The sequence below is a fragment of the Sturnus vulgaris genome, chromosome 7 (assembly GCF_052056855.1).
Source record: "Sturnus vulgaris isolate bStuVul1 chromosome 7, bStuVul1.hap1, whole genome shotgun sequence".
Taxonomy (NCBI): Eukaryota; Metazoa; Chordata; class Aves; order Passeriformes; family Sturnidae; genus Sturnus; species Sturnus vulgaris.
In genome coordinates, this window is record NC_142249.1 from 31,859,961 (window position 1) to 31,871,591 (window position 11,631).

An 11,631-nucleotide genomic window follows, 5' to 3' on the forward strand; every position below is an offset into this window, starting at 1 on the left:
CCTTATACAGTTCTCCAGTGGAAAAGAAATTTCTAAGCACAGGGACCATACAAAGCAGAGAAAGCTATAAAGGCTACTTGTTAATACAAAGAACAGATCTGATGTAAGGGTCACCAAACAAAACCTGTGTACAGTTATTTAGTTTTAAGAAAGGGAATAATGTAAGAGTGTGCAAAAAAAAAAAAAAAAAAAAAAAGAAAGAAGACACTCAAAAGGAGCAGTTCAAAAAGCAGGAAGCCTCAGGGAGAGTTGGGAGAGTATTGCAAGGCATAGGTCAGCTCTTAGAAAATGGATTGCTTAAGTAAAGACAGGGGAGCCCATAAAACATGGCAAGTAAAATATAAGCAGGAAATTAAAAGGGCTAAAAGACAATCCAAAAATTGCCTGCAAACAAAGATCACCGTGCTAGTAAACAGGTCTTGAAATACATCAAGGACAGGAAACCAGCTGGGAAAAGCAGTCCAGCTGCTGGATGACAGAGGTGTATAAAGCGCAGACGGGGATGATACAGTTGTAGCAGAAAAGCTCAGTGAATTTTACATCAGCCTTTACTGATGAAATCCTTGGGGAGATTTCCACACTCAATGATCTCTCTGTTGCAAATCTGGTAGGGGAACCAGACCGATCTGAAGTAAAATCAGGAAATACCAGACCGAACAAGGAAGCTAGATGTTAATAAAGTGCTGAGACAAAACAATTTTCACACAAGTTCTGAAGAAACTCAAATATGAATTTAAGGACCACTAGCTAAGTTATGTAAGCCAGAGCTACAGAGAGTCTCTGTGTTTGAGAATCATAGATTCTGCCTGCATAATTTCCAGCTGCAGGAAGGGCTGTGTAGGGAACCTGAAAACCACAATCTGGCAAGTCTGAATTCATTTCAGTAGGAGAGTGAACATTTGAGAGAGTAGTGCTTCACAGGCTTTTTAAGATGGAGAGGAATCAGCAATGCAACTCCTGGGATCAGTGCTGGGACTGGTGTTATTCAGCATGTATCAATAACAAAATTAAATGATTGAGGAAAATGTTGGCAGGTAGGCTTTAGTGTACTAATTCCTGGAGGCAAGATCAATTCTAAATATTCCTTCTAGGAAGCCAGAGCCATCCTTGACAGCTCTCTGAAGCCCCTGGTTCAGTGCTCAATAGCAGTCAAAAAAAGCCAGCACAATCACTGGAATCCTCAGAAAAAGAGGAAGGCAGGATGTTTCTGCCGCTCATCACAGCCTCAATGCTCCCACAACTTTAGTACTGTGATCTGCTCTGCACATACGAAGGAGAACATTACCAAGATGTCAAAAAGGGCAACCAGATGGAAACAGAGATACTAAAAAGGCTGGAAGTCCTCAGTACAGAAAAAAAGGGCTATATAGTGGATATGACCAGGTATAACAAAAAACCCATGAGCTACTAAATGCACAACAGTTGTTTGCCTAACCCTACAAAACTAGAACAAGGCTGTATTCACTGCAACCAACTCGTTTAAATAGAAAGGACATGTTTATCCATCGGGTTACAAGCTTCTGGAACTTGCTGTCACGCAAGACTCTGAAGGCAAAGGATGTTCATGGGTTCAAAAAGGGATTAAACAAACTCTAGTCAACAGGTCCATAAATAGACACTTAAACGACTATACAGGTACATACCATCTAATATCCTTAACAGAAGAGCTGTGGAAACTGAAGATATGTGGAAAGAAATGGAACTCAAGAAACAGCTGTTGGAGGTTCTCCTGTTAACTTGTCAGACACAATACTGGGCTAACTGGAACACTGAGGCAGTTTTAAAGTTATTCATTTTTAGGTCGACTCAGTGTTCTCACACATCACACCACTTCCTGAGGATGAGCAATGATCCCAACAAAGGAGTAAGGTGACAGAAAGCAAACATATTCATTACCCCTCATGACAAGGGTGAGAATGGGACAGGGAGGGATACAACAAGCAAAGAGAAGGAAATGAAACAATTTAGACCAGTTACAGGTGCCAGAACTTCTCTTATAACACCCTTCCCCTGAAAACACCTTTAACATCTGTACACACAGCACAGTAAGTAACTTACCCACCCAATTTAATTTTTAATTCATCAAAGTTTCATTTTAGAAGCATTTTTTAAATTAACGCCATCTTTGAAGACAGCAAGTTATTTATAGCTCTAAAAATGCAATCAGCAAGGCTGTATTTCCTGTCTTGTGAGTGAAATATAAGCTTGGACAAAAGAAAAAAATAACCTCACAAGAAATGCAATTACAGCAAGTTTGTTTTCAAGACAATTAATCTGTTGTTTTGATGTTCAATTTATTTCATTATCTTGTTACTCATAGTCTTGAAAAAAAAAATTTGTTTGACCCTTGGGGAAAAAATTTCTATGTGACACAGATAAAAAACTAAGAAAGTTTGACAAAGTTTTCTTATCCCTGCCTTTGACACAATCAGTCTCAAAACCTTACACTTGTAAGAAAACCAGCTAGAAAGGAACTAGCTGGAAACTGGAAAGATCACCACAGAAATCATGGCAGGCATGAACAGACATGAAACATCATGCATTTTTCTCCTTCTCCTCAAGGAGAAGTAGGCTTGTTACTACAGTCTTCTACTCCAATATCAATAGCCATACATTACTAATACAATATACCTGTATTATAGGTTTATATACATATAATAAATCCACAGGATCCTGCAGTGCTCATGAACTGATGAGCAAGTTCAAAGAAGGTTACCTCAGTTGTCCAGCAAAGTGCAGTATAATATAAAATCAATGTAACACCAAGTACTAAAACTTATTTACACATTTATGTTTATTTTCACCCTCTGAGACAAAGCAAAAAGTGGCAAAGTATTTGCAGTTAGAAGATCCTACATTAAGTTTAAGGTTAATAACACATATGGATAATGGAACAAGGGCCACACTATGTTACCTGGACAACATCTGCCCACGTCTGACTGTCCTTGCTGGTGAGATGTCTGCAAGGCCTTCACTTTTGTAACTTTATTTTCTGGCTGTCACTGTGGCCATGCCCCACTTCTGCTCAGGCTAACCAGAACCACACTAACATCCACAGCTATGGCTTGGAAATACCTTGGAAAAGGAATATAACTGAGCTCTGTATCAAGGAAGAACTGAATAGATTGAATGGGAGCTCAATACTTTATTAGTTGTCAGAGGTGAAATTGATAAAGGGGCAATTTCAGGTAAATTGAAGGAGCAGTGCCTCTGCTGACTGAGTTTAGAAGCATTTTAAGGAAATATACATGAAACTGACTTTTACTCTGCGCAAGATGGGATTATTTGATCACTAAGTACCCCAGTGCCCATGTTCAGGCTGACTTTTGCACATAACTTGAGCAGAATTCCCTTGGTCCCACAGGCCGCAGCTGAGGTGAAATGGCGGAAGTGCTTCAAAGGCGGCATGGCAGGAGGCCAGGCCTGCACAGCCCCGCTCCTGCCTCCTCACCCACCCTCACCATGAGGGCATTCCCTCCTGGACACCACTGCCATCCCACAGACACACCTCTGGGCACATCCCTGAGCAGTGCTGAGGGAGCAGGGAATGCAAATCCTGCCCCTCCCTTGGGAATGCTGGAGCTCAAGTCTTCCCAAACCCACCACCTCTTCCATTCAAATTTGCTCACTCACAAGCACAGACACTTTCACAGTGACATGAAAAACTGCTGTGCTGCAAAGGAACAGGAAAATGAGTAGGAAGAAGAAAGGGAAATGTAGGAGAAAATAAAACAAACCTTCTTTCACCACTCCCCTGTCTGTGAGAAAGAGGCAGCCAGAATGCACAGACTCACAAGTCAAGATCTCTTCTTAAAAAACCTGCAGGATACACGCTCGGCTATTTGCCTGCCTCTTTATATAGAGTTCAGTTAACACTAAATGCCTCCAGCTGGTTTCAAGTTACAGCCAGGGGAAGTAGTACCATAAAATTCCTCATAGCCACCCAAACCATTACTCTTGTATTTTCTTCCATGTGGGGTCATCACACCCCCTCTGGAAAGCTCAGAGGTATGATACCACTGCAGGCCTCTTCAGAGAGAGCCTGACAATGGTGTATTATGAGGCTCGTTGTAACATCCTTTCAAAATTCTTAAGGTCCAGTGGTTTAGAGAAGAGGGTCTTTTGTGTCTGCTGTCAGTTCCAGGAAGCTCCTGTCACTGGCATGGAGACTGCATATGGAAAAGAGCTGCTAAATAGACCAGTTAAAAGAATATAGGCCCAGTTTTGCTCCCACGTCACTGAAAACCATGAATGCCGCAACTCTGTTGAGGTCAGAGGAACTGCAGGGCTGCGATGCTGGGGGTGAGACACCAGCTGTTGTTCCCAAGCCAGGGCTCCCTGTGCGATGTTCTCTCAGGCTCAGAGCAAGATCCAGCCCCGAGGCCACCACGACCACAGTGTCAGCTCTAAAACAGCAGCAGCAGCCCTTGCAGGCAGGGCTCCCCAGCCTAACCCACAACAGCTCTGCTCTAAACTCACCCTGCACACCACAGAAGAGGCTTCTCACCTCCAAAACCAGGCTGAACTTGAACCAGTGATGAATCAGTAACGTTTTCAGACATGAAGCACTGACTTAGTATCTTCCACCAAAGGAAAAGAAAGCTTATGATACTAAAAGATCTGAGGTAAACAACCTAAGTAAAGCAGGTCATTCTTGATAAATTTCGCTTTCCTGTGTATTTTAAACACAGCTTGCTTATTGCTTTTGGTTTGTAACTTTCCTCTTGATACAATCAACAGTGTATGAACATAGAGTGTATGTCTAACTTGGATTTTGTGAGTGCTTCTTACATACTTTACATGCCCTCATACTTTATTCTTTTCACCCAGTCAGACTTAATCCTCGTCCAGGAGAGATGGTCAGTATTTTGGTTCTGAGGGGTTTTTTTATTGTTTTTTTAATGACAGTGATTCCAATTACATGACATAAAGCACGTGAATGAAAAAATTTTTAACTTCAATATTTAACAAACTGCTTAGACCATTATAAAGAATTAATACAATTATATATTCCTTCAATTAGGAGACAAGCAACTTCTTAATAGTCAACACTGTCAAAAGTATTAGGCAACTACATGCATTTTATAATGGGGCATTAAAGCAGACATCCTGGTTACTATTTGCACTGCACATTCACATAGTAAATTAAATTGTGACTGTCATTTAGAAGATATGGAAAATCTCACACCCCTATCTCACCTTGTTTGCCTATTGTTTTGCACCGGAAGTGTTCATCCATTTATAGAATTTAGAGAAAGCAACATCACCTTGAAATCAATGCAACAATGCCCTGCTCGGAACACAGAGCTGGGAGCTTTAGTTCCTCTGGCCCATGCTGCCTGCAAAACACAGCTCTTACAGGCCTCTGCAGCAAACAGGAAACTTGCAGTACTTCCAGGCTGATAAGAAAAGCTAAAACTGGGATCTTCATTATTTGGAATATCTCAGAGGTCCTGTACCACACTGGGTACCACTGTGTCTCCCAAATCCTCTTTGTAAGAGTATTTGCAACTCAGTCCTTGGTCTCTCCATTACTCACTCATCCTTTAACATTTTGCTGAGGTTAACAATCAGGATAGTGATTTTTGCTGCTTAGCAGTCGTTCCCACTGAAAGCTGGATTACACAGGTTTAAACAGTATATAATAGGTCTCTGAGTGAAACTACAGGCTTGGTGATCAGATTATCCTTCACTACACAGTTCCAGTATCCTTTTTGGGTACAATTTTTTTGTTCATCATCCTGCCACTCTGCAAATATCTCAGATCACAGGACTGCTGAAGAATAACAGAAAAAATTCCAGTAAAACAGCAACTCAGAAAAATTATTTTAATCTGCTGTGCAATAATTTGAAATAAACTGCAGTGAGTGTGTAAAACAGCACACACTATCACTCACTTTCCTCAGTCAGGGTGTCTGTGGACTCTCAGCAATTCACAAGAAGCAGCAGCAAGTGATGCACAGGATGGCAAATAAAGCAAGTAATTTCTTCTTCCACGGGTTAGATCTTCTACTCTCACACAGAACGTATGGTCTGTTTGAACCCTTTTGCGGTGAAGGAAATAACTGAAAACATACCTCTGTGCCAATTCTGTATCCTGTGACACACTGGCTGCCCTAAAAATGCCTTTGGTACCATGGAACCTATGCATACAAAACAGCACTTCAGTCTAAAGAATTAATATGCTGTCAGCTGGTCGTGTTTTTGGCAAGTGAGTGAATTTAATCCAATTACAGCAAAGGTGATGAGGTCAAGCTGACTCTCAGTAAAGAATCACCAGAAAGACTATCCTCAAAACAGAAGACACTGCAGCTTGCTAGACATGCTGTAGTGAAGTTTAGCAATGCTCAGACTTGTTATAACAAAGGTAAGTGCCAAGAAACTGCTTAGTGCCAGCAAACAGAAGAGGAAAGGGATTCAGCAAGAACACACTTTGTAAAGCACACTGTAATCCTAAGAACTTAATTGCCTTTGGCAAGAGCTGCATCCCATTGCTCTCTCAGAAGTCGTTTCATCTGCAACTTGATGCTCACAGCTACAGGGATGAATGGAGTGGGGGAGGAGAAGAAACTGGGGGAACTAGTGAGAGAACTACAGTTACCAATCTGTCTTTGATGAACTACCAAAGCAAAATACAAAAATTACTGGTATGTGCAAAGCCTGATCTGCATATCCAATGACTCTCAGAGAAGCAAATTAGATCATCTCTCCTCCAGGCCCTTTAAATCACCTACAGAGGCAGAGAAATTTGTTTTAGAGTTACACACCTGTAATTTATACTTTAGTATTTATGTATGACTGGCCTCACTTTCAGTCATTCTCACTGAACCCATATAGGTCAGTGTGAATATGAAGGCTTAGCTAAAGTTTGTTTCTTTTCCTTGCTTATAATCAGCATTCACAAATATTTTACAATATGTTAACCCCAACTCATTGTTCCCACATAAATGGAAGACTTAAAAGTAAATAATGCACCAAGCCTCTTTAATTAAATAAGGAGTTTGTGGGAGGAGTTTCTGCAGACCCTTTTAAATCTTAAAGCCTGCCAACTGGATGAACAAAAGGTAGATTAGGCTCACATGATAAATCCCAGCAAACCTGAAAAGCCTTTGTTAATAAGTCACTAAGGGAATTTTTCTTTTTCCTCTAGAATTTCTGCTCACCAGAAGTGAGAGTTAAGATTATTCAAGCAAGTTTGGTTTCCAGCAGCATTAAATGGGTATATGCCTCATGGAGCTCTAATCTCCTCATTTCTATAGAGCTCAATTCTCCTTTCATTCCTACTAAAGCAGAACAAGTTATTCCTAGCTGTTATAGACGGAGCAGCTGCTGAAAGTTCAGAAGCAAAAAAAGTTTATGAAATTAGTTAAGATTCCCACGAAAACTAAACCGGAATTCTCTATCAGCTTTAATAGCAACAACAACAGGAATGTAAATGTATTTTCATTTCACTTTGGCATTTCTTTCATGTAGCAGGTTGCTAATGAGCCTTTTAAGTTTCCATTCATAAGTTAGTGTTCAGTAGCTTGTTCACAGAGCCAAATGACATGTTAGTCTGGCAATTAGTTTAGTCTTCTGTCTGTAGAGAGGCTTAATGAAAACATTATTAGAGACAGACCTTGCTGTAGCACACCCAATAGACCCTGTACAATTGCTCAGAAAAGACACAGATTTCAGCAAAACCCATACTGTAGAAGACAGGTTTTAGTAAAACCCAGTCGACATAGAGGACATTTAAAGCTGTGCTAAATTTACAAAAACTCCAGAGTCCTTCCTACCTGTAACCATCTGGCTTCACTAATGAATCCTTTTCAGCACTATAGATTAATCATATCTTCACTGTATCCAGTGCTGAAATCCAAACAACATATGTAGCTGTAATGTACATCATGGAAGCATTCCCATCAGTGGGAGGAAGGCAGCTGTACAAAGCCTGCTGAGATTCTGTTTGGTGTAGTGGATGCCACAGAAAAAGTTTAAAAGTCTACTGCAACAGGTGCAGCAAAGTGTTCCTAGAGCTAAGAGAATATGGATCACCTAACCTTCCATGGGAGGTTAAAAAAAAAAAAAAAAAGAGTAATTTAGCATCAAAGAGAGACGAGTGTGTTAATCAGCCAAGGGAAGAAAAAATTACCTTCATTACTCCTAACTCATACCTGTAGAATAAAGTTTGGAAAAGCTATTGAGTAAAGCTCTAAACACAGCAAAAGCAAACAACCACAGCATGTTTTATTATGTACTTGACAAGTTTATGAACGAAAGGAGATGAGTCTGTCTGGAAAACCAGGATCACTTCCAGCCCATGCTCAGACCTGAATTCAAACTACCTAAAAGAGTCCAACAACCACAGGCTGTGGCTTCCCGATCTCCAGAGTCTAAGCAGAAACTTCAGCCATCTCCTCACATGGCTCTCAAATAGAGCTTCTGAGCACATTTTAGACATCCACAGCTTTAAGGCACAGCATTTGGAGCAGTTCTGAACTTTATTTACATCTGCATTTTGTTTTAGGAAGGCTCTGAAAGTAATTTGTAGCTTTTTGGTTTATAGTGTTTCTAAGTACAGTGTATTTGGCCTGAGTAAGGATATTGGTATGGATTTTGATTGACTGTAAAAATCGGATCATCGCCCAGAGGAAGTCCTAATGAACATAAAGGAGGAGCCAGGGAGAATAGAGAACACAAAACAGACCAAAAATTGGTGAAAAATTATGCGTCTCTTACATTTAACCCAAGCCAATGGCAATACGTAATCCCAGCTTATTTCAGACTTTATAAATTCCCTTGCAGCATTATACAAGCAAACCAACAGAACTTCACTGAATTATTTCCTTCATTCTGCTTTGCACTATGCAGCAGGGCAACTAAAGCTATGGACACATGCTTGCAACAAGAGTATCTGATTTATAACTTTCTTTGCAGAAGACCTTTTAAGACTTCCTTACAAGACCAATAAAAATAGGGTCAGTGATATTAACTGGTGTGAGCCTCCCACATTTGCATAAAATTCTAGCTAAAATGTTTATTAAACCAGGCATTTTCTTTATGCTCATGTCCATCTAAAAAGGTTAAATGCCATTAATAGGTCACACACCAGCCCAGGACATCCTGCCTATCATTGTAGTAGCTGGTCCTCTGGTAACAAACATTCTCCTACTACAACCAACAGTGTCACTCCAGTTTTTTGGAGTTAAAACACTTGCCCTGTAGCATTTGTTTGCAAAAGGCTAAGGATGGGTGTAACATTAGTGTCTTATGAAAACATCTTATCATGAGCACACAGTGACTAGCTACAGAAGAATAGTATCACTTGAGGAAACAGAAAATACTGGATATGTGCCAGAAGAAAATTAACTACTCAGTTATTAGTAAATATAATTTTGGTTTAAAAACAGAAGGCTGCTAAAATGCACTCCTAGGACCTGGTTCCAAGAACATCTCAGCAAATACATAGTTGCACAGGAAGACACATATCATATTCTGCAAATAATAATGCAAGTCATTAGCAGAATAAAATATAATAAAGATGTGTTCAGGAAGTAGGGGGAGAAAGATAGTAGTTCTCTTAGGGATTTAAAATGAGAGAGAAATTACTATTTCTCTTACAGCTCCACTGACAGAAATAGCATTCCCAGCACTCCACAAAGAGGTACCATAAATTTTGTACAGTTTTAGTGGAGAACACACCTTTTGCATGTCATGTAACTCCACCCCCCCAAATGCTTAGAAACTCCTTAGATGAAGGGTGTGGAATCAGGTATTTGCACTTATCCTCTGAGCCATTCCCTTTGTAGGGAGAATAATTCAGCCTTCAAAACGCTTTTGATTATACTTCCTGACTCTGGGAGAAGTACTTCTGTGGATTTACTCTGCAGAAGACAAGACTAGGGCAAAAAAGTATCTTTAAAGTGCAAGAGAAGGGAAGGATCCTCTGTCTTTTCATCTCTGGTCTCCAGCCCCTGCTAGTCTGCCATGCCACTCCCTTCCAGCCTGAGTGCAGGGAGCAGTGCCAGGCCAGAGTCCAGATGTGCATATACAGGAAAGAGGATTAAAAGGCAAAGAATCCCCAAAAGCATATTGCTCCATAGCGTGAAGGCAGCCTGCAGAGAAGTGATTTCCCCGCCTCTGCCAAGTTAATGATTTTAAACACTCATCTCCTCCCCCCATCCTCATGCAGGATGTTTAAGTGGTGTCACCCGGATTTATCCTTCTCTGAGACTAGAAGCATGTTGTGCAACATGATACAAATTACTTTGAGAAAAGCAGAAGTTAAAAAGAAAAAAAATCCCAGCACATACATTTTGTCTGAAACCTTAAAGATGTAGATGTGTAGTGAAGGAATGCTGCTACATGTGCCTCCACATATGCACCTCTATATTTGAAAGACTCAGGAGGCCAAGAGAGAGTCAGAGAGATTATCCTTACAGCTGAGCCTATAAATGCTTCATCTTAGAAATGCTTTGCTACCTGCCAGCAGAGAACAATAAAACTGTAAAAAATCAGACATAAAAATGACAAGTACTTACTACCAGGTTTGCTTGCTCTGGGATTAATGCACTCCGGGAGGGGAGCCGTAGGTGAGTCCTCCTCCCTGCCGGAGCCCAGCTGACGCTCTCGCCGGGGAAGGAACGGGAGCTGGGCTGAGACACCCGCAGGAATCCCGCGGCTCCGGTGCTCCAAGCCCGGCATGTGCCCGCAGCCCGCTCCGCTGGGCTGGCTCGCTACAGCGCCGCTGCCTCGTCCCTCCGGAGAAGCAGGTTTCCCTCTTCTCCTTCTTCTCCTCCTCCTTCTCCGCCTACTTCACCTCCCCCTGCGGAGGATGCCGCGGTGCCCCCACCCGTGCCCGCCCACGGGCTTCCCTGCGGTCCCGGGGCGCAGCCGGCAGGGAGAGCCCCGAGGCTCCGGGCAGCGCTGCCGGAGCCGCCTCGCCCCGCTCTGCCCAGCCCCGGATCTGCGGCTCCGGCCGCAGCCCACCTGCCGCTCGGCTCTGCTGGCCCGGGCTGGGCTGGGACGGCAGCGGGGGAAGCGCGGAGCCCGCGGGGGAAGCGGTGCCCAGCGGCGATAGCGCCTGCGGTCGGCGCGGCTGCCCTTCACTCCTTCCCGGGGGAGCCTGGCCCGGCAGCGGCCGGGGGTCCAGGGACAGCCCCAGGCGTGCCAGGGCCAGCCAAGGGAGGGACACGGTCAGCCCAGCCCAGCACCTGTGGGCGGCTGCGGATGGCGGGTGTCCAGATCTGGGTGCGGGGTGTGTGAGGAGTGTGTAGGGATGCACATGGGTGCCATATGTGCCGAGCGCTGTGGGGATGTGGGGGTTACAGACCTTGTATCTATGGGGTGCATGTATGGGAAATGTAGAGGAGTGTGCTTATGGGCTCACATGGGATGTGAATGAAATACATATGGGAGATCTGTGTGTGTGTTCCAGAGGAACTTACATATAGGAGAGAGCACAGAGGATGCATGTGAAGGTTTGCATGGGACTGGGATAGGATGCCCCGGGGGTGTGCATCTGGGAGTGTAGGGGTGTGTATGGAGCTGCAGCCCTGCCATGCAGTGCCCCGATGCCAGCTACAGGGCATTCTCTCAGGCGCTCGGGGGCTCAGGACTGCCCCTGCCTTCCCCACCCTGCCTAGGGGC

The 11,631-nt window shown here is 43.0% G+C and overlaps 1 protein-coding gene across 2 annotated transcripts in view; it reads right to left on the reverse strand.

The window, feature by feature from the left end:
• Positions 1-10,731, reverse strand: part of MYLK (myosin light chain kinase) — a 196,002-nt gene extending 185,271 nt beyond the window's left edge. Inside the window, exon 1 of one of the 2 annotated variants that reach the window (XM_088168285.1) lies at positions 10,524-10,731. Coding sequence is in view for 1 of the 2 variants with exons in the window: in XM_088168286.1 (XP_088024412.1) it covers positions 10,524-10,686 (163 nt within the window). In the remaining variant the exon portion in view is untranslated. The remainder of the gene's footprint in view (positions 1-10,523) is intronic. The other variant, XM_088168286.1, reaches the window with a different exon arrangement.
• Positions 10,732-11,631: the final 900 nt, after the last annotated feature.